The sequence below is a fragment of the Canis lupus genome, chromosome 33, assembly GCF_048164855.1.
Source record: "Canis lupus baileyi chromosome 33, mCanLup2.hap1, whole genome shotgun sequence".
Lineage (NCBI taxonomy): Eukaryota > Metazoa > Chordata > Mammalia > Carnivora > Canidae > Canis > Canis lupus.
In genome coordinates, this window is record NC_132870.1 from 7,065,349 (window position 1) to 7,089,164 (window position 23,816).

The 23,816-nt window shown below is 39.2% G+C and overlaps 1 protein-coding gene and 1 long non-coding RNA gene across 3 annotated transcripts in view; one reads left to right on the forward strand and one right to left on the reverse strand.

Annotated features, from left to right (window-relative positions):
* PLAC8 (placenta associated 8) overlaps positions 1-23,816 on the reverse strand; it is a 45,761-nt gene that overhangs the window by 10,003 nt on the left and 11,942 nt on the right. Inside the window, exons 2-3 of one of the 2 annotated variants that reach the window (XM_072809858.1) lie at positions 14,980-15,034; positions 266-407 (exon numbers count right to left, since the gene is read on the reverse strand). In XM_072809858.1, the coding sequence (XP_072665959.1) occupies positions 266-407; positions 14,980-15,034 (197 nt within the window). The remainder of the gene's footprint in view (positions 1-265; positions 408-14,979; positions 15,035-23,816) is intronic. The other variant, XM_072809859.1, reaches the window with a different exon arrangement.
* Positions 243-14,189, forward strand: LOC140623435 (uncharacterized). The gene is made up of 2 exons (XR_012023037.1): positions 243-487; positions 13,839-14,189. It is a non-coding gene; the product is annotated as an uncharacterized lncRNA (long non-coding RNA).

The window sequence follows — 23,816 nt, forward strand, 5'->3', positions numbered from 1 at the left end:
CATTGTGAGAATCATCAGCTTTGTTACTATTATCTTAATTCCAGAACTTATTTTAAAAGAAAGACTATTGATTGATGTGTTGGTGAAAAATGAACTATAATCAGCACAAGCCTTTTATCTTTACTTACCATTCATTGCCTGACATGCCAGATGCCCTGTAATAGGCCGGGAACCTTGACTATGCCATAAGGGAGGAATGAGGGAAAGCTTTGGCCTTTGGTCATTAGCTTCCAAGGCAACTACAGGGGCATTACCCAGCACTTACAGACTCCGCAGTCGCTGAAGCAATCACACATGCCTGTCTGCCAGTTGGAGGTTTGTGGCATGGGACCACATCCAGGCTGAGTCACAATGACCACTGGTGACGGTGCTTGCATTTTCAATGCAGGATCTTCAATGGCAGCAGTCTGAAAAGGGAAAAGTTGGTGTAAGTGGACTCCAGGTGGCTCCTGGAAATCTGCGTTGAGGCATTCCGCTCCACAGCCAAGTGAGATAATTTAGATTAAGTTGCTTGCTTATTCAAAGAACATAATTTCTCTCTCCCCTCCCCTGGGGACAGAGGTCACTGGGGGAAGGGATTCACTGAGGTGGTCAGAGCAAAAATTGTTTCCCTTGGAGTAAGGGAGCAAAAGCGAGTTATTGCTGCTGTTTTTATACAGGTGAATGAAGACAGGGGAATGAATGACTAACTCCTAATAGTAGTCGGAAGGAGTGAATTGGGACACCTGGGTGGCTCAAGGGTTGAGTGTCTGCCTTCGGCTCCGGGTGTGATCTGGGGGTCCTGCATCAGGCTCCCCTCAGGGAGCCTGCTTCTTTCTCCCTCTGCCTAAGTCTCTGCTTCTCTCTGTGTCTTTCATGAATAAATAAATAAAATCTTTTTTTTTTTTTTTTTTTTTTGTAAAAAAAAAGGAGTGAATTGCAGAAAATGGGCTTCTCTAAAATTGTACCATCCTCAACTACTGTGAACACACACCTTTCCCCTCTGGCTCATTTTTAAAATTCCTTTTTGTTTTGGATTTATTTCTGATTGGCAGTTGTGAAAAAAAAAAAAAAAACCCTCCCCCGTTTTCTGTCTACCCATGGAATAATCTACTTCACTTCTGCTCACCAAATGTGTGATAGTTTTTCCCACACCAAGCGATTCTGCAATACCAGCTGGAGTGTCCTACAATTCAACTCAATTCTACACTTGTCTATAGGAGAGAGCGTCAGATTCCACAGGTGAAAGGCTCGGACTGCTCCTACCTCCCCACTTCAGAGGCCAGTTACAAGCCCAGGTTGTCACCTGTGCTTTTCGGTTATCAGCTATAGACTGGAGGGTCCCATGACCCCTCCTCGGGTTCAATTAATTAGTTAGAGTGGCTCACAGCACTCCAGAGAACAATTTAACAGTTCACTTACTAGATTATTGGTATTTTACAAAGGATACTAAAGGATTCAAATGAACAGATGAAGAGATATTATAAATTCAGAATGTGTGAAATTTGGGGTTGCTACTGCTGGCTCCCTAACCCAAAAGCTCCCTGAACCCCATCCTTTTGGGACTTTATTGCATTAGGCATCATTGATTAAATCATTGGCCATTGGTAACTGAGTTCAATCTTCAGCCCCCTCTTCCTGCCCTCGAAGTCTGAGAGCTAGGGCTGAAAGTTCCAAGCCTCTAATCACAAGGTTGGTTCCCTTGGCAATCAGCCCCATCCTCAAGGGCTTTCCAAAAGTTGCTTCTTGAGCATAAACTCCTCAGTAGTTGAGAGGGTCTGGGTATAAAAAAGAGAACACTTTTACCAGTTAAGAGCTTCTTATCAGTTAAGAGATTCCAGAGATTTTAGAAGCTCTGTGCCATGAACAGGGATGAAAACCATATATTTCTTATTATAAACCATAATATCATAGCAGTCCTCTCTAATCTATTTGTATCCAAGCTGGCTCTTCACTTCAAATTTACCTGGAGCCTGTGTCCCCCACTCAGTACTGGCTTGGGAGCCTTTTGACACACATTGGGGAAAGTTCTAATAGTAGGTCTCCACAAAATGTATTATTAAGTTCGTTTTGTGAGGTTAATTCTAATTTCTATCATGAGAGGCAGTGTGGGGTCATAGAACATAGATTAGATTTGGAGTAAGAGTATCCTTGCTCAAATCCTGATTTTTTAAAAGATTTTATTTATTTATTTATTTATTTATTTATTTATTTATTTATTTAAGAGAGATTGAGAGAGAGAGCACACGAGGGACAGGGAGAGAGACAAGCAGGCCCCCGCTGAGCAGAGAGCCACATGCAGGGCTTGATCCCAGAACCCCAGGATCATGACCCGAGCTGGAGACAGACACTTAACTGACTGAGTTACCTACGTGTCCCGTGGGAATTATTATCTTTATTGAGTTGATAAAGAAATGAACACTCTGGAAATTTAAGTAAACTGTGGAGTTCATATCTTTCTGAGGCTCATTCCACAGACCCTTTTCTTCCCTTTGCCTCTTAGCTTTCGACTCCTACTCCATCATTATTGCTTAGTGTAGTGTGGTGTTGTCACTGGTTTGTTGTGATCTCCTTGAGACCTGGAGCCCTCTTTTCATATTTATTCCTTTAGCACCAAGCTAAATGTTGGGCTTATAAAGGTACACAGCCTCATTGAATTAAATACTTACAATATGCTTGATTCCCTTACAGTGTGCTGGGCCCTGGGATGTAACACATTTCCACTTCAAAATTCAGGACATGTTTTGAAAAGCACACACCCAAACACACACTGAAATTGAAAATACAGTGCCTCGAGGTACTCAGGCGTTGTCATTATACTATTTGCCTTTTTTACATTATTTTCTGCATAGAGAGAGCAGTTCCATAAACAAAGTACCTCAGTTGTTCCATATTGTTTTACACATTTCTATTTCTTGAATTAGCTGATTTCTTTACAGATCTCATTGCTTAGTTAACACTTAGCTAGTTTGCTAGTTCCCTTGAACAAGAAGGGAGCTATGCAGTATATGAGACCAGGAATAGTTTTAAAAACAGGGTAATGTCTTGGATATTTCTCCACGCAACTGAAAGTGTATCGTGTGAGAATGGTTCAAACATGTCTAAATCTGCCCAGGCTTCATCATAGCTAATTATAAATTATCCAGGTCCACTCTCACAGATTGTCCCCTGAGTCTTGGCACATGGTCTCATAGAAAGAATGCTCAGTTATTTTGGATGAAGATAAAACTAGTTTAATTTTTTTTTTTAGGAAGTAGGAAAAGCTTAAAAATGTTCTTTTAAATGTTTGTATCTGTTGAACATCATCACTATCAGAAAGTAGCTCTAGGTATCTCCCTTCCCATTAGAGAGTATAGTATGCAAATACTACATATTTTTTAAGTTTTAATAAAATGATTATAAGTACTAAGAGTACAAAATTTAACATTAAGTATTTATTTTATTTTAAGACTTATTTTATGTATATACATAATATATATAATAATAATTATATATATATATATATATATAGAGAGAGAGAGAGAGAGAGAGAGAGAGAGACAGAAACAGAGACAGAGACGAGGGGTGGGAGAAGGAAAGGGAGAGAAAATCCTTGAGCAGACTCAGCATGAGGCTCAAACCCAGGACCCCAGAATCATGACCTGAGTTGAAATCAAGAGTTAGCCGCCCAATCGACTGAACCACCCAGGTGCCCTGACATTAAGTGTTTTTTAAAAACCCTCTAAAACAAGAAGACATTTAAAAGCCCCAAAGTTGAGAAAATAATAAAAAGGCAGGAACAGACAATTCACAGGAAGAGACATAAAAATGACTCCTAAAAATATATATCAAAAAGATATTCAAATTCACTCAAAATTAAAGCAATGCAAATTAAATGCCTGTCAGATTGGCAAAAGTTAAAAAGTATGCAATGTATTCTTTTGACGAGGTTGTGAAGAAATAGGCACTCAAATAATGTTGGTGGGAATACAACCATTTTGGAAGGGACTTTGAAGAAACCTAACATAACTGCATATGCGCTTACCATTTGAAGTAATCCCACTTCTAGAAATTATCCCGAAGATTTATCTTCAACAATGTAAAGATATATACACCTGAGGTTATTTATAGCAGCATTGTTGGTTTTTGCAAAATATTGTAAATAATCCAAGTGCTTAGTTGAGTAAACTATGGTACTGTTAGAAACAAGACAACAGGCCTAAAATGGAATCACTTATGCTAAATCCCATGTCACCACCCTGAGACTTAGTTTCAGCCCTCCCAGAAATGGAATCTTAAACCAGTCAGGAATTGCCGAATCTGAACTTGTTAGGTAATTTGCCTGATAGACTCCTGCCAACCCCTGAAGAAAAGTGACCTTGACATAATCATTTATTTGCTTTTTTGTCTAGTATAATGGCCTTGTTTCTGCTCCCATCTGTCTATAAAAATCTCTCATTTTGTACAGCTCCTTGGAGCTCCTTCCTAACTGTTTGATTGGATGCTGCTTGATTCATAATCATTGAGAAAAAGCCATAAGATCTTTAAATTTTACTCAGTTGAATTTTGTTTTTTAAAAGTACATGCATACAACAGAGCATTAATGAAGCTATCAAAAAAGAAAAACAATGAGGATAATCTCTATAAACGGATATAGAATGGTTTCCAAGATAGACTAAGTTTATTTATTTATTTTTTAAGATTTTATGTATTTATTCATAAGAGACACAGAGACAGAGGCAGAGACACAGGCAGAGGGAGAAGCAAGCTCCATGCAGGGAGTCTGACGTGGGACTCAATCCTGGGTCTCTAGGATCACGCCCTGGGCTGAAGGCAGGTGCTAAACCACTGAGCCACCCAGGCTGCCCAAGATATACTACGTTTAAAAAGAAATGTACAGAAGAGTATCTGTTGTCTGATATCATTTATGTAAGGAATAAAGGGGTATAAGAAAACATATATAGCATAAGAATTTCAGAAGGAATAAACCAGAAATGAATGAATTTGTAATGTTCAGAGTAAATCGGGTGAAAAGAATGGGAGAATGGAAAAGGAATGGTAGGGATGGGCTGACACCTTAAGTGTACCTTTTTGTATCTCTCTTACTCTAAATCATGCTAAGACACTACAGGTTAAGTCAACACATAAATGTATCATTAAATCCAACCAGAGCGTGGAAGGAACCCCATTTGCAATATAAACAGTAACAAATTAACCTACTTGTATTACAATTAATATTAGAAACACACTGAAGGCAGTGAGGAAGAAAAAGGTAACCATAATAACTTCAGAAAGCAGGGTTTTCACTGTGTATTGTAAGTCTAAAGACGAAAAGAACAAATATTATACCCTAGTTAGTAAACCTATTTTTCATAAGAGAATGGATTAGCAATTCTGAAACTTCTTTATATTATATATATGCTAGGCTTGAACAAATAAGTATATTTTGGATAATGAGATTAAGGTTTTTTACTATCTCAGAAAGAATTGCAAATAAGGAAAGGAGGAGGGCTAGTATGAATCCTGTGCTGTCAGATTGAAATCGGAGGTACAACCTCATGATTATTTACACACATACACACACACACACAGATGTGTGTGTAAACATAAATATGTTTCCTATCTCTGTCCATGGAGAAGACCTAGAAGCAACAAAAGTTCAGTATTACTGAATATACCTTGTGCCCAAATCTTGGTTTTGAAAGGCCATTTTCCAATAAAAAGTAGCCAGAGTTCATTGGAGAAATGGCTGATTCCAGGGCTGGGGCAGGGAAAGTATAAGAGAATCCTGAACATGTTTGACCTATATGTCAAAAAGGGCTCAAGAATGAATGAGAGCCAGGATCTCAGAGCCCATCTGATGGCTGTCGCAGTGGCCAAACCAGGACAATTCGAGCAACAAAATAATGTTAATAATGGGTTATAACTCATAAACCAACATAGCTATCCATAATTCCATACTCATATAAATAAAAGAACAAATTTTAAAAAGAGGGGGAAGGCATAGTGCTTTTTTATGATAGAATTCCTACTAATGAATGTAGAAGGAATGATGGAGCTATCACCATTTGGCAAACATCACAATAATACCTGTTTCTTTTTTTAAAAAAGGATTTTATTTATATATTTTGAGAGAGAAAGAGTGAGGGGAGGAACAGAAGCAGAGAAAGAGAATCTCAAGCAGACTCCATGCTGAGCAAGGAATCTGACAAAGGGCTTGATCTCACAACCCTGAGACCATGACCTAAGCCGAAATCAAGAGTAGGACACTCAACTTACTGAGCCACCCAGTTTCCACTACAGTGATATTTGTTGAAGGCAAGACTCATAAATGGATACTTATGTGTTTATTATCATGCACTGAAGGACACAACATCACTACTGTGTTATTTTACCAAAAATACGTACTCAAAATCCACTCATAAGAAACCATCAGACAAACACAAAGGGACGGATATTCTACAAATTATCAGGTCAATACTCTTTGAAACTGTCAAAGTCATGAAAGACAAAATAAAAACAGATGAAATATTCAAGAGGGAAGGAGACTATAGAGACATGGTGACCAAATGCAATTTGGGTTCCTGAATTGAATCCTGGAACAGGAAAGGAAACTGTCAATGTTCTCCAACCACAGACCATGAAGAACACAACTGTAGTTAAACAAGTTGGCTTTATTACTTACTATAGAAAGTGAGAAGGAACATCACTGAGACTGTGGCCGGGGGACAGGCGGGTGGTATTCAGTAGCCGGGTATTAGAAAACACTTTTTGGTTGGGTAGATTTGGAGGTGGATCAAGGAAATGGAGGTGGTCCAGAAAGTGAAACACAATTCTACAATTGGGTATATTGATAGATCTCACCTACATGGAGTGCTGATGGAGTGCAAGGCTAACCCTGCAAGAGGTAAAGCAGTAGCAATAACTCATATTAGCCAGGAAAGGAAAATGTTTGGTATGTTGTGGCTTGGATAATGTTTAAGTTCCAATATTTGTCCAAATATGATTGTAGAGTGCTAGTGTTTTTATCTTGATCCATCATGATCATAGACTAGCTTATTTGATGTTGATGATTTCTGTGAAATTCTTTATGTTTAAGAGAACATCAAAACCTAGTGTAAGTGACGACATGGACGGAACTTGAGGGTACTATGCTCGGTGGTATTACTCAGACAGAGAAAGACAAATACTGTATGATCTCTCTTGTGTGGGGCTCTAAAACCAACCAACCAACCAACCAAACCAACCTCACAGATAGAGAACAGATTGGTGGTTGCAGAGGTGAGGAGTGGGGAGTGGGAGAAATGGATAAAGGTGGTCAAAAGGTACAAACCTTCAACTATAAAGTAAGTCCTGGGGATGTATTGAATGGCATAGTGATTACAGTTAATACTACTGTATTGTATATTTCAAAGTTGTTAAGAGAATAAATCTTGAAAGTTCTCATCTAAAAAATTTGTAATATGGCTTATTGTAGTGAATGTTTCACAATATATACGAGTTTTAAGACATTATGTTGTATACCTGAAACTAATAGAATGTTAGGTGTCAATTATATCTCAAAAAAAAATCCACCAAAAGAGACCTGGCATGAGTGCCAGGCCAGCTTGCAGCAATACCAACATCTTGCTGGCCACACTGGGCCAGCTCCTGGGTGGCAGGGATTGCTTTTCTCTTCCCTGAGACATTAGTGGGACACTTAGTAAAATCTCAATAAGATCTATCAATTAATTAGTTAATAGTTTACCAGCAGTAATTTCCTGGTTCAATATTTACACTATGGTGATGTAAGACATTAAGAATCAGGAAAGCTGGGTGAAGGGTACACGGAAACGCTGTGTATTAAATAAAAAAGCTTTTTTGAAATTTATTTTATGTGCTACAAAATTCACTCATTTAAAATGTATGCTTGAGAAATTTTCATATATTCATAGTTGCACAGCCATCACTATAATCTAATTTAGGATATTTTTATCACACACCCCTTAAAAAAATATCCATGTCCATTAGCAGCCACTCCCCACTGGACTAGCCTTCCCCAGCTCTGAACAGATTAGTTTCCCTATTCTAGACATTTCATATAAATGGAACTATACAATATAGCAGTCCTTTAAAAAAAATCTTATTCATTTATTCATGAGAGACACATACACATACACAGAGGCAGAGCCACAGGCAGAGGGAGAAGCAGGCTCCATGCAGGAGCCTGATGTGGGACTCGATCCCAAGTCTCCAGGACCCGGCCAAGGGCTAAAGGTGGCGCTAAACCACTGAGCCACCCAGGCTGCCCTCCAGCAGTCCTTAACTGTGGCTTCAGTTACCCATGGTCAACTGAGGTCTGGAAGCAGAGCATCGAGCATTTTCCTTCTGACATATGGTCAAGTCACTAGTAGCATAGAGCTGTCAAATGCCTCCGTCATTTCCTTTGCTTTATCTCATCACATAGGCATTTTATTATCTCAAGAAGGGTGGGTACAGTATAATAACATTTTGAGAGACTATATTCACATAATTTTTACTATAGTATGTTGTCATAATGTTTCTAATATCATTGGTAATCTCTTAGTGTGCCTAGTTTATAAATTAAATTTTGTGATAGGCATGTGTGTATAAGAAAAAAAACTGTATTTAGGGTGTGGTACTATCTGCAGTTTCAGGCATCCACTGAGGGTCATAAAACATGTCCCTGGGGATATAGAAGACTGTGTATAGTCTTTTGGGACTGACTTCCTTCAGTTAGCACAATGTTTTCAAGGTTTACCTATGTTCTAGTATGTATCAGTACTTTTTTAACTGCTGAATAATATTCCCTTATGTGGCTATACCATTTTCTGTTTATCCATTCATTAGTTGATGGACATTTAGGTTGTTTCTACTTTTTGATTATTAACAAATAATGCTCTTACTACTATTTGTGTATAGGTTTTTGTGAGGACATATGTTTTCGCTTCTCCTGGATATATACCTAGAAGTCAGATTTGTGGGTCAACGTGGTAACTCCATGTTTAACATTTTGGAGGTAGCTATGCTCAACACTATATTACCAACGCCGTATGCAGCATTTTGAAGCCTCCCTTCAAGCTGTTTTCCCAAATGGCTGCATTTTGTGGGAGGGCTCCATTTACTGTATATCCTGGTCAAAGTTTGTTATACTCTGTGTGCTATTTTTGCAACATTTTTCATAAATCTAAAATTATTTTTAACATAGCAAAACAAAACATAAAAAAGGAACATGGGAAGAGGGGAGCCCGCCCCATAGGATTTAGAGTGAAAAATACAGAAACTATCGGTTACAAATGCTGTTAAAATATATTCCCAAATTCTAATAATGCATAATGTAAACACAGCCATTATAATAATCATTAGCTTTTCCTTCTCATTCTTAGGAACTATTCTGAAGAAGTTCTTTTTTGTATAAAATATCATAAACTACATCCAGTGTAGTTGAAGCTTATTTTAAATTTATTTAGGTTTGCTCTTTTATAAAGATACATTCGAGTGGTTTTCGGTTTAGATTTTTGCTTTAGTAAAAAAAACCCAAACAAACCATAACGGTCTTTTACTGCTGTTTGACGATAAAAGAGAGGCTGACCATTGTAGATATCACAGAAAAGTTTGCGAAGGAATATGCTGTAATTGACTGGAGTGACCTGGCTCGTGGACGTCTGTGTCGGGAGGAGGCGTCCCCCGGAGGCGATGGAATTTAGTGCTCTCAGGAGCCCTTCCAGGGGGCAGGTCACGGCGGCCCGGAGCGGGCGGGTGTCAGGCTGAGCCAAGCCCTGGAACCTCCCTGCCCTGCAGGGGCCCGTGTTGCAGCTTTCAGGGCGGACGGTGCACGGGGGAGGCGGCCTTCCCAGATTTGTTTCCACCCGCGGCCCACATGCTCCTGGCCATCACCGCCGGGTAGGTACGCCCCGGGGCGGGGGGAGGGGTCGGCGGCTCCCGGGCCTGCCCCGGCGGCCGCGAGGAGAGCAGGTGAGGCTGGGGCGGGAGGGCGCGCCTGCAGGAGGCGGCCCGCGGAGGCGGCGGGGGGCGGGGCCTGGGCGGGGCCGGGGGCCGGGGGCGGGGCCTGGGCGGGGCCGGGCGGCTAGGGGGCGGGGCCGGGCAGCTGGGGCCGGCGGCCGGGGGCGGGGCTGGCGGCCAGGGGGGCGGGGCCGGGCGGCCGGGGGCGGGGCCGGGGCGGGGCCGACGGGCAGGGGGCGGGGCCGGGCGGGCGGGGCCGGGTGGCCGGGGGCGGGGCCGGGTGGCCGGGGGCGGGGCCGGGTGGCCGGCCGTGCCCCCACCTCCCCGCCGCGTGCCAGCCCCCGGTCTCCCCGAGCCTTTGCAGAAACTGAGAAAAGTTTACACCAGCTGCTGTGGGCTGATGAGTTACTTCCGATCCGGAAGAGAGACAGAGAAACCAACACAGCTCGCTGATTTTAATACCTATTAGGTGGGCCCTAGAGTCCACTGCGGGGCACATGCCCATTTTTGTCTTACTAGGCCGCAACCGCAGCTCTCTAAACAAATTCGCTCTGGCCATCTCACGGAAAAGGGAGTAAAGAAATTCCGGTGAATTTCATTCTGTTGCTCACGCCTTTCACAATAGCTCGCTTGGCTTTGGGCAAAAGTCAGCCTCCAGTCTGGAATGGAAGCCCCATAAAGGTGGGGAATTCTGTGGGCCATTCTTGCTGATGCATCTCGAAAGTTTAGTACAGGGCCTGGCACACAGTAGGTGCCCAGTAACGTTCTCACTACCGCGTTCTCCTACTCCCTTCTCGCTGAGGAAATGTGCGAGGCCGGGCGAAGACGGTGTGCATGGGACCTGGCCGGTGCCCACTTGAGCCATGGCCTCCTTCACGGGGCCCTTTAGACCGCCAGAGTTTTAAGATCCAGTTTTTCCCTGTATCCCAATGGTAGAAACCATATTTTTGGGTGACAGCTTCCTACATTTAGGACCTGGGAAGAAGGCCAGGAAATACTAAATATTTTTCTAAATAATACTAAGTACTAAATACTAAATAAATACTAAATAAATACTGAAATATTTTTCAGGAAATACTAAAAAAATTTCACATTTTCTTTGGCATTCCTTTTAAAACTCAAATATTAGAAAAGAAAATATGAAAGTGTTATACAACAAAGTGTTAGCTGGCTATCTCTGGGTGATTGGCCAATAGATTTTTTTTTTTTTACTTTTATCTTTATAAATTCGTATATTGTCTAAACAATTACAATGGACACTTATTTCTTTTATAAGCAACACACGAAATACCCATTTTTGGAAACATAAAAAGAACACAGTGATTAAAAAAAATTGTAAAGGCTAAGTTATGCTGATTATCCTATGGCTCTTTGTATTTTTTTTTTCCCTTAGCCCCTAGCCAATGCCTGGCACACAACTGACATTCAATAAATACCAGCTGAATGAATGACTATTTCTACAATTTGTCTCAGAGGAAAGACATGCTCATGTAACTAGCTTATCTTTCTTCATTTTTTTAAAAGCAATACATATTTTTAAAGATTTTATTTATTTTTTTAGACAGAAAGTGAGCATGAGTGGGGGGAGGAATGCAGGAAGAGGGAGAGAGAGAGAGAATCTTAAGCAGGCTTCATGCCCAGCACAGAGCAATGGGGGGCTCTATCTCAGGACACTGAGATCACAACTTGAGGCAAAATCAAGAGTTAGTAGCTTAACTCGCTGAGCCCCACCCAGGCACTTATCTTTCAAGAAATCTGCACTATGATTTTAGTATAAGAACAATCTGAAGATTTCAGAATAAAAACTCGTCTGCAATTACAGAATTGTCCTTTCCTTCGCCTGTCTTCAGTGTATGCTATTATGTATTTGTGAATTCAAATTGGCTGCCCCTAGCCCTGACAGCAGCCTGAGACCTGAACATTCTCTGAGCGCCTTTGGAGTCTATTTGCATATTCATTCTGTAGCAAGCAGCTGCATCCAAAATATCCCTATGCTGACTGCCACTTAATTTATACAAAATTTACTTTCTCAGTTTAGTGGCCTTTACAGTCTTCAGCCCAATAATAAAAAGTTTTAGGTTTCTGTTTCTTTCATTACTTTTTGACTTCCTCTTTTGAATATGGGAAATTGTGGGGACCCAGGTGCTTCCGTGAACTTTTTAGCACAGATAACTGAGCAGAGAGTGCGGGCCCCCAGAGATTTCTCATGGTATTGGAAGGAAGTTTGTCTCTAAATGAAGGTGACCTGCAGCAGTGGGGAAGGCCCAGCCCAGGAGAGCAGCGCCAGAGGGAACCAGCATTAGGCTTTCATCCGACCGATATATCTTATTTTAAAAAGGGTTTTGTAAACTCTCACATGAGATTTCTTACTCAAGGCCTTACCTCCTTGGTCTTACAAAACTGAGAGGTGAAAGCAAATAAGCTCCTGTGTGCTTCTCTGTGGTTTAAATATTTCAAAATTCTAGAGAACTTGAAGTTGCAACAAAATCTAAAATGGTAACAAATGCACAATGTCCAGGCAACTACAAATCTCTTTGCTTCAGCCACTAAGTATCCAAAAGTTTTTAACCTAGGTATTTGAGGTAGAAGAGCAACAGTGTTTGTGTGTGTGTGTGGGGGGGGGGGGGGCGCTGAGGGGTGGGGAGTGGGTGGTGATAACAGAAGACAACTTCCAGGCTCCTGGGTGGCTCAGTTGGTTAAGCAGCTGCCTTCAGTTCAGATCAAGATCCCAGGGTCCTGGGATAGAGGCCTGCCTGGGCTTCCTGCTCAGCAGGGAGCCTGCTTCTCCCTCTGCCCCTCCCTCTACATGTGCTCTCTCTTGCTCTTTCTCTCAAATAAATAAATAAATAAATAAATAAAATCTTAAAAAACAAAAACAAAAAAACCTGACAGAAGACAACTTCCTTGAAATCTCTCTAGTGCCAGTAAAGATGCTAAGAATTTCTGAGACCTTGTCTACAAGCCTGCTTCCCAACTTCAGCGGTCCTCAATGCTTATTTGGCATAAAGTCATTTGGAGAACCTGTTTACAAGGTGGAATCCTGGGCATTATTCTCCAAATTTGTTATTTAGGTGGCCAGGGCTTGGATGCAGGAATCTGTACTGAGGACCCTCGAGCACACTCACGGCTGCTGCTCCTAACCCAGAAGGTGCTATTGTGTAAAGGAGAGAAAGGTCACCCTTTTGTGTAGACACAGCTTAGTGAGAATTAGAAAAATAGTACCCTTTTCTCCAGACAGATGCAGCCTATACCAGGGCCTCCTGCTTGCGTGAGGAACACAGGCTGAACTAATCCCACTCTCTCCTTTCTGTCTGTCGATGGCAGAACCCTGGCATCCCGGGAGATTCCCGTGCCAGTGGCTTTGCAGAGCACACTTTGTAGCCCATGGTCCTGGGCTTTTTCTTTCTTTCTTTCTTTCTTTCTTTCTTTCTTTCTTTCTTTCTTTCTTTCTTTCTTTCTTTTCTTTCTTTCTTTCTTTCTTTCTTTTTTCTTCTTTCTTTCTTTCTTTCTTTCTTTCTTTCTTCTTTCTTAGATTTTATTTATTCATTCATTCATTCATTCATTCATGAGGGACACAGAGAGGCAGAGGGAGAAGCAGGCTCCCTCCAGGGAGCCTGATGTGGGGCTGGATCCCAGGACCCCAGGATCATGACCTGAGCCAAAGGCAGACGCTCAACCACTGAGCCATCCAGGTGCCCCGGCCCTTGGCTTTTTCATTTCTTTTCTGTTACAAATAACTACAAATCCAATCTAATTCAGCAAATATTTCTTGGGCACCCAATGTATGTAAAAGCATTGTGTTAGATTTGGTAGGGACTAGGGAGTAGTCTGTAGTTCCCTTTCCATGGTCAGCGGCTCTGCCTGTCTCTAAGTGACCACATAACTGTTTTATTTTCTGTCATCTTTGATCCCCACAGGAGCAGAAAGTGATGGAAGATTTCAGGCAAAAGAAAAAAATGGAGACAGGAGGAACTGAAATGGAAATCTTGGCACAAGTTTTGAAGAGAGACTACAACTCCTTTCTTTAGAAGTTTCATTTCATGGAGTGGCCTCAACGCTAGGAATCCTTGCAGAATTTGGCTCATTTTAAGCATCCTAATTTGATCTATTTGTTATAGATCTTTGTTATAACTAACCTTATACCTGTCTCCCTTGACTTGGAACATGTCACTCTTGAGAAGAACAGCCCATAATCATATTAATATTAACTGCTAGTATTGATGTATTACTCTATTATATTAATATTAATAAATCCAGGTACTAATGCATTGCTGAGATCTTCCTCTTCTTTCTAGTGTTTACTGATGCTAAATTTTGATTTTTAAAAAAAAATTTTTTTTAAGACTGTATTTTTAAGTACTCTCTATACCTAACATGGGGCTGGAACTCACAACCCCGAGATCAAGAGTCGCATGCTCTGCAGACTGAGCCGATTTTTTCACCTTGATTGAAATATTTTCATTTCATGATCTCTCATCTCTTAAGCTATCAAATGTAATGATAAGTGAGAAGGGTAATGTCTCTATGCATATAAATGAAGGACCAGAATCTAATTTTGAAGCATTCTAGTCTGTTTTCTTACTTTCATACTAAAAATTCAAAGATCCTCATGATTCATTAGCTAAATTCAAAAATCCCATTTTCTATTTCTAATATTTTACATAGATAGATCAAGTAAAATATTTTCAAAGCACAATTAGACCAGCACAAGCAAATGTGCGTATGTATTAACATAAGGAATGAAATTAATGATCAAGTTAGGAAACACAATCCCGGATAGGTGTTTCTTGTTGGACACAGTAGGCTATCCTACACTACTTTGAAAAGCATGGCATTTAACACATGCTTGGCACATACTTGTTGAATATGACCAAACTTAAAGCAATTAGATAAGAAAACATTAGTCTTTCAGCTAAACCTCAAAATATAGCATGTTAGAAATAAAAATCAGGAAATCAAATACTTAAAAAAAAAAAAAACCCAACCAAACAAACCCTTTTCTTCCCTACCAGTGCTAAGATAAGCTATTAAAGAATTGCTTAATTTCAAAGTACTTACAGTTAAGAAATAGATTCCGAACAGGAAGTGTTTTGTGGCTTGGAAGAAAATCTCACTAGAAGAGAGATATGTGAAAACAGAGAAGTAAGTGTGTTTCTATTGCAGACGTAGTAGTACAAAGAATAAATTCAGAGGTTTTTATTGGCCAATATAATTCTGGCAGCAAAGTGTGTTCCTGTTATCTTCAGCGACGTGGATGGAGCTAGAGAGTATTATGCTAAGCAAAATAAGTCAGTCAGAGAAAGACAAATACCATATGATTTCACTCATCTGTGGAATTTAAGAAACAAAACAGATGAACATAGGTGAAGGGAAGGAAAAATAAAATAAGATGAAAATAGAGAGGGAGACAAACGTTCAGAGACTCTTAACTCTAGGAAACAAACTAAGGGTTGCTGGGGGGTGGGGGGAACGGTGGAACTGGGAGATGGATATTAAGGAGGGCATGTGATGTAATGAGCGCTGGGTGTTATATGCAACTGATGAATCACTTGACTTCTACCCTGAAACTAATAATACGGTATATGTTAACTAGATTGAATTTAAATAAAAAATTAAAAAAAAAAAGAAAATGAAAATATTTCTTGCTAAAAAAAGGTGTGTTCCTTCTCCTACGTTAAGTACAATCATACTTTTTTTTTTAGGGGGGAAAGCATTTGATTGATTAGATAATTTGATAGGTTTTACGTGTGTGGTAGAGCTTACCAATTTTCAAAACTTCCTTTCTCCTTTTAACACAGTAAATAGCTTGGATTTAGAGTGTATTTATTGTCATCTTTATATTGGGATGTTTGCACGTAGTATTTGGGAGCAAACAGGCTACCTGGAATTCCATACATAATCAGACACGTCTCTGTTTCTCTCTTATTTTTTCTGCTTCTTTGGACATCTTTCTTTGTTTTCTGTAGCATTGATTAAATGCTATGTGTTAGGCACTGTTTTAAATGCTTTGAGGGTATTAACTTATTGAATCCTCCCCATAATTCTGTGTAGTAGGAATGACTATTACCTCCATTTGACTGACAAGGAAATGGAGTCACAGCAACACTAAGTGGCTAGCAGGTGGCAGCTGGGAATCGTCTGAACTATATACTCTGCTGTCTGGTCTGCACCACATACTCACTCACACTCTCACCGTAGTCTAACATCAGCCTTGCTCTTGTGGGAAATACTTGCCATTTCAAACAACCCCAGAGTGGGTGAGAAGTTAGGCTTAAATTATGAATCGGAAATCAAAAGACTAGGAACAAGTATTTCCGAAGGAAGAAATACAAATGTAAAAAAATGGCATGGAAAACTTAGACTGGGTATAGTAAAAAGAGCCATAGTTTATAGCTGAGCTGACATGGTATAAAATCCTAGTTGTGTAATTTGTTGGCTATGTGGCCTCTGAAAGTCTGCTAAAAAACATGAGCTTTGGTTTCCTTACCTCTAAAATTAGAGAAATAAGGCTTACCTACCAGCCATTAAGGAACCATTGACAGCGGGTGGGGCATTTTAATGTTTCATATATGTAAGCTGATACCATTGAGAGATGCTTGAGATACCAAGTATAGTCTGACCCCGTGATTTTTTTTATCCCCACAAAGATGACATGCAGTTTTGACAAAGTTTTGCAAAATGGGTAGACTTGTTGATTTTGGTAGAATTATAAATTGGTACTCTCTTTTTTGGAAAGCAGTATTGGCAGAATAAAGAAAAAAAAATCCCTTGGCCCTGCGATTTCCCTGGGAGGGAGTGTCTTCTTAAATTTTGCATCGGTAGGCACTTTGTTTGCCTCAGCCTGGTCCCAGCTCTGAATGAATACATGAAGAAAAGGGTCAAATCATGTCAGGTCTGTGTTGTGAAAAAGGAGTGGGGAGTAAGGGTTTAACCACCCATCCAGTCTCTGAGGTGTGCTGGAGGGAGCTGGAGAAGAATACAAGATGATATGTTGCAGACAGGAAATTTGGGCAGAAAACAATGTAATAGGAAATAACTGTTAGTGAGGTTCATGGATGGCTGGGAAAGTAAATTAATTCTGTGGGAAGTAAACCTTGAAGGATTTAAATTGGTGCTAAAGTAGAGGTGGAATATAATGAGTCAAGCTGAAGAGATAGGAACCATCAGGAAAGTCAAGTGACTACTTTTCAGACCCAGTGCTTTGACTTAATGAGGATAATGGGATGCATTTGAAATGGGGTCCATGCCAGAAAAACTGTTCACTTTACATGTCCTTTGAATGTCTAATAGGCATCTCAAGCTTAACATGTCTTCATTGAAACTGGATTCTCATCCTTGAAAGATGCTATAACTTCTATCACTCAGGAAACTAACAGGGTTTCAGAGGCTCTGTACCAGGAACTGGAGACAAAGACCCAATATATATTTTTAATTATGTCACAGTGCTCCAGCCTGGGAAGAACATGGACATGGGATGGGCATCTTGCTGAACTCTATTTGTGGTTTATAGACAGTGATGGAGAGAAGGTTTCATAATGCTTTGCTTGGCTTTCACAAATTGTTAAAATCCTTGTATTTAAACCTACAATTAAGTTGAGACAATCATATGGACCCATTATCCAGCTTCAATAATAATCAACTCATTACCAACATTGTTTTATTTATATCCACATCCAATAAAGGCTTATTTCTCCCCTGGATAATTTGGAAGCAAATTCCAGGCACCATATCATTTCATCAGTATTTTAGTATGTATCTCTAAAAAATTAGATCAATGAATATTTTAGTATCATCTCTACAAGAAACTCTTTAAAAAAATCATAAATCCAAAAGCTATAGCTAACCCCTGAATTTCTTAATACATCAAATATTCATTTTTTTAAAGATTTTATTTATTTATTCATGAGAGACACACAGAGAGAGGCAGAGACACAGGCAGAAGAAGAAGCAGGCCCCATGCAGGGAGCCTGATGTGGGACTCGATCCCGGGACTCCAGGATCATACTCTGGGCCAGAGGCAGGCACTAAACCGCTGAGACACCCAGGGATCCCCTCATCAAATATTCAATCAATGTTCACATTTTTCTGATTTTCTCATAAACTTGCTTTAAAAAAAAAAAGCTTTTATTTATTGATTAGAGAGTGAGCACAAGCAGGAGGAGTGGGAGAGGGAGAAATAGGCTCCCTGCTGAGCAGGGAGCCCAATTCAGGGTCTGATCCCAAGACCTGAGCCTAAGGCAGATGCTAACCAATTGAGCCACCTAAGCGCCTCATAAATTTGCTTTTTTTAAAGTTAGCTTGCATCAAGATCCAAATAAGGTTTATATATTACTACTGGTTGATATATCTCTTAAGTCGTTTTAAATCTGTAGGTGTCTGCACCCCGATGTTTATAGCAGCAATGTCCACAATAGCCAAACTGTGGAAGGAGCCTTGGGGTCCATCGACAGATGAAGCTGTGGTCTATGTATACAATGGCATATTACTCAGCCGTTAGAAACGACAAATACCCACCTGGAGGGTATTATGCTGAGTGAAATAAGTCAGTCGGAGAAGGACAAACATTATATGGTCTCATTCATTTGAGGAATATAAAAAAAAAATGAAAGAGAATAAAAAGGAAAGGAGAAAAAATGATGGGAAATATCAGAAAGGGAGACAGAACATGAGAGACTCCTAACTCTGGGAAAGAACAAGGGGTGGTAGAAAGGGAGGTGGGTGGAGGGGTGGGGGTGGGGGGGTGACTGGATGATGGGCACTGAGGGGGGCACTTGATGGGATGAGCACTGCTATATGTTGGCAAATTGAACTCCAATAAAAAAATTTAGAAAAGAAAAAAATATGTTTGTAAAGAGTCAAGTGCTCAATAACTGGTAACTATTATTTAGAAATGATTTTGAGTTAGTTTTCATAAAATCCACTAAAAACAAGAGTATTCTTTTAAAAAAATTAAAAAAATAAAAATTCAACAGAAAAAAAAGTCTGTAGGTGTCCTCTCCCTCTCTCTATTCCCTACTCCCTTCACCCCACTCCCCACATGTGTTTTTGTAGGAAATACACCTAGTTGTTTGTCTGGAGTGTTTCCTACAGTCTAGATTTGGTAGATTATATCCCCATGATGTCATTTAATATATTCCTCTCTTCCGTGTATTTCCTGTAAAGTGGTTGTAGATCTAGAAGCTTCATCAGATTCAGGTAAAAATTTTTTGGCTAGAACAATTCATAGTATTGCTGTATACTTCCATAACAAAGCACATAACGTTTAGTTGTTTTTCTTTCTCTGATGTTGGTTGATGATCATTGCGTAGGTCCAGTCTTTCATTAAGGGGGCAAAACAATGATATTTTAATTTTGTCATTCTGAGTCATTCTCTCCAGACTGCCTCAGAGACTTTCTACTATACGGATCACAAATAACTAGGGTCCAGCTGCTGCACTTTGAAATCCAATGCTGCCTTGGAACTGAGGCCACGCCTCCCATCAGCAGCTCCTCTAGGGACTGAGTGCAGTGGAGACATTAGGGAAGACATGGACTCCTTTGTAAGCTGACTTTGGCCAACCTTCCTTAGATTGCATAGCCCTTTTTAACGCTTTCCACCAGCTTTCTTTCCCTCTCTTTCACTCCCAATGCGATTTGCATCACAGTCCTACAGACATCTCAGCCTTTTCTTGCTCTCTCTCTATTTCCTTTCACATAAAAATTTTCTTGAAGAAAATCCCTTGCAATTTTTATCCAGTTTTGGTGTCTGCTTCTCAGGGAACAAGGACTGACACACATTCCTTCTTTATTTATTAGCTGGAATGCTTCTAAAATGAGAAAATTCTCCTCATCAACTATTTGTTTACCTTAAGGTATAATTCCTATACAAGGACAAATAAATTGTTCCCTTTATTTACTAGTTTTCAAAATGATAACCTGTTCCCTAGAATTTTTACAAGTATCCAATGAGTTAAAAAAAATGTGTCGTTATGAACCAATAAACATATTTGGTATGTTTCAATCCATTGTAGATATTATTCTTTTATTTAAAGATTTTAAAGTAATCTCTACACCTGATGTGGGGCTTGAACTCACAACCCCAAGATCAAGAATCATGTGCTTCACCAACTGAGCCCGACAGGTGCCTCTATTGCAGACGTCCTTCTTATTGATGCTAACATTGGGTTTTGGTAGATTCCTTGCTTTTTGTATGACACAATGTTCCCAGATTATTTTGCATATTTTCTGAGAGAGATATATCTCGGGCCTGAAATTGACCCTTTCTCCAAGGAGTCTTCACTTGTAAAAGTGTTTTGGGATGTAAACATCTGTGAGAAGAAAAGAGGAAGAAGAATTGGGCAGAGGAACCATCAGGCCACCATCAGATGAAATCTGTCTATCAGCTAACCACATTCTTCACAGCTGGGCACCCATTCCTTTCTTAAAGGGAACCTAGGTAGGACATTGCAATGCCAGCAAGAGCAAGTGACTCAGGCCTAGCCAGTCAAGAGCTCTAGGTCATTGGAAACAATGATTGGACAAAATATTGGGCATATAACCTAAATAGAGCCAATCCAAATCCTTTCTGAAGATTGCTATAAGGAGGCTGGAAAGAAAAAGCTTTGTCTTTTCTGTTGGAATTGTTCAACTGGAATGAGAGCCTGGCATTGCCAGTGGCCATCTTCCTTGGCTAACCGAAGGACATCTGACTGTAAGAGGGGAGAACGACTCCAGTGCGTAGGCTCAGGTGACAGAGGATGGGAGAGAGTGAGAGAAGCATTGAGATTCTACTCCTTGCTTCAGACCCTGACTTCTGATAGTACTCCCTTAGATTAATTCCAATCCAAGGCCCCAGTACACCACACCTCCCAGCTATGTGAGCCAACAAATGCCCATTTTCCCTTTTAATTTGCTTAAAGAAGCTGAAGTTGAATTTAATTACTGTCACTTTGCAGCTAAAAAAAACCTCTTGAGTAATAATTTACTTAAAACTATACTCTCTTAGCAGTGGAAAATTACTCTTTGAGAGAACAAAGAATGATTCTTGTTTGATTTGCATTCCTGAGGCAACAGCAAAACTATCACTGAGGGAATATTGTTTTTAGCATTCTACTTTCAAGGTTTTAGTGGTTACTGGCTACTAAGGTATATATGTATATATGTAGATACATGTTGCAGAGATAAGAGAAGATTTTTTTATTCCTCTAAATCCGTAGATATTTTTAGGTTTTGAAATACTTTTTTAAAATTTCAATTCCAGTAACAAAAAGATAATAGAATAAAATGAAATTTCAATTCCAGTAGACTTAACATACAGTATTATATTAGTTTCAGGTATAAAATATAGTGATTTAACAAGTCTATACATTACTAGGTGCTTATCAGGTTAAGTGTACTCCTTAATCCCCATCACTTATTTCACCCATGCCCCTACTCACCTCCCCTCTGGTAACCATCAGTTTGTTCTCTATATTTAAATGTCTGTTTTGGTTTTCTCTTTTTTCTTTGATCATTTATTTTGTTTGTTAAATTCCACATGTAAGTGAAGTCATATGGTATTTGTCTTTCTCTGACTGACTTATTTTGTTTAGTATTATATTCTCTGTATCTATACATGTTGTTACAAATGGTAAGATTTCATTCTTTTTATGGCTGAGTAATAGTCCATTATATATATATATATCACATCTTCTTTATCCATTCATCTATCAATGAACATTTGGGCTGCTTTAATCTGGTTATTGCAAATAATGCCTCAGTAAACATAGGGGTGCATATATCTTCAAATTAATGTTTTTGTATTCTTTGGGTAAATATCCCATAGTTAAATTACTGAATCATATGGTAGTTCTATTTTTAATTTTTTTGAGAATTATCCATACTGTTTTTCACAGTGGCTGCACCAGTTTGCATTCCCACCAATAGTGTAAGGAGGTTCCTTTTTATCCATGTCCTTGCCAACACTTGTTGCTTCTTAGAGTTTTGATTTTAGCCATTCTAACAAATGTGAGGTGATATCTCATTGTGCTTTTGATTTGCATTTCCCTCATGATGAGTGCTATTGAGCATCATTTCATATGTCTGTTGGCCATCTGGATGTCTTCTTTGGAGAAATGCCTGTTCATGTCTTCTGCCCAATTTTTGATTGGATTATTTGGGGGTTTTTTTTGGTGTTGAGTTACATAAGTTCTTTATATATTTTGGATGCTAATCCTTTCTCGTCATTTGCAAATATCTTCTGCCATTGAGTATTGTTGATTGTTTTCTTTGTTGCACAGAAGTTTTTTTATTTTGATATAATCCCAATAGTTCATTTTTGCTTTTCTTTCCTTTGCCTCAGGAGACATATCTAGAAAAATGTTGCTATAGCTGATGTCAGATAAATTACTGTCTGTGCTCTCTTCAAGGATATTTATGGTTTTAGGTCTCACATTTTGGCCTTTAATCCATTTTGAGTTTATTTTTGTGTATGGTGTAAGAAAGTGGTTCAGTTTCATTCTTTTACATGTTGCTGTCCAGTTTTCCCAGCACCATTTGTTGAAGAGACTTTTTCCCATTGTGAACTCTTTCCTCCTTTGTCGTAGATTAATTGACCATATAATTGTGGGTTTATTTTTGGGTTTTCTATTTTATTCCATTGATTTATATATCTATTTTTATGCCAGTACCATAATTGTTTTTGATTATTACATCTTTGTAATATAACTTGAAGTCTGGAAATGTGATACCTCCAGTTTTGTTTTTATTTTTCAAGGTTGTTTTGGCTATTCAGAGTTTTTATGCTTGGATACAAATTTTAAGATTTTTTGTTATAGTTCTGTGGAAAATGCTGTTGCAACTTGATAGGGATTGCATTAAGTCTATAGACTGCTTTGAGTAGCATGGGCATTTTAACAATATTTGTTCTTCCAGTACCTGAGCATGGACTATCTTTCCATTTCTTTGTGTTGTCTTCAATTTCTTTCATCAATGTTTTATGGTTTTCAGAGTACAGGTTTTTCACCTCATTGGTTAAGTGTATTCCTAGGTACTTTATTATTTTTGGTGCAAGTGTAAATGGAATTGTTTTCTTAATTTCTCTTTCTGCTACTTCATTATTAGTATATAGAAATGCAACAAATTTTTCTATATGTATCCTGCAACCTTACTGAATTCATTTATCAATTTTAGTAGTATTTATGTGGGGTCTTCAGGGTTCTCTCTATGTAGTATCATGTTATCTGAAAATAGTGGAAGTTTGACTTCTTCCTTACCAATCTGAATGGCTTTTATTTCTTTTTTCTTGTCTGATTTCTGTGGCTACAACTTTCAGTGCTATGCTGAATGGAAGTGGTGAGAGTAAACATCCCTGTCTTGTTCCTGACTGTAGGGGAAAAACTCTCAGTTTTTCACCATTGAGTAAGATGTTAGTTGTGGGTTTTTCACAGATGGCCTTTATTATGTTGAGGTATGTTCCCTCTAAACCTACGTTGCTGAAGAATTTTATCATAAATGAATGAATGAATACTTTGTCAAATGCTTTTTCTGCATCTATTGAAATGATCGTATTTTCTCTTTTATCCTTTCTCTTATGGATATAATGGATCACATAGATTTATTTGTGAATATTGAACCACTCTTGCAACTCAGGAATAAATCCCACTTGATCATGGTGAATGATTTTTTTCAATGTGTTGTTATATTCAGTTTGCTAATATTTTGTTGAGGATTTTTGCATCTCTGTTCATCAGGGGTATTGAGCTGAGTTCTCTCTCTCTCTCTTTCTCTCTGAAGTGTCTTTATTTGGTTTTGGTATCGAGTAATACTGACCGCACAGAATGAATTTGGAAGCTTTCCTTCCTTTTCTGTTTTTCAGAATAGTTTGAGAAGAGTGGGTATTAACTCCTCCTTAAATGTTTGGTAGAATTCACCTGTGA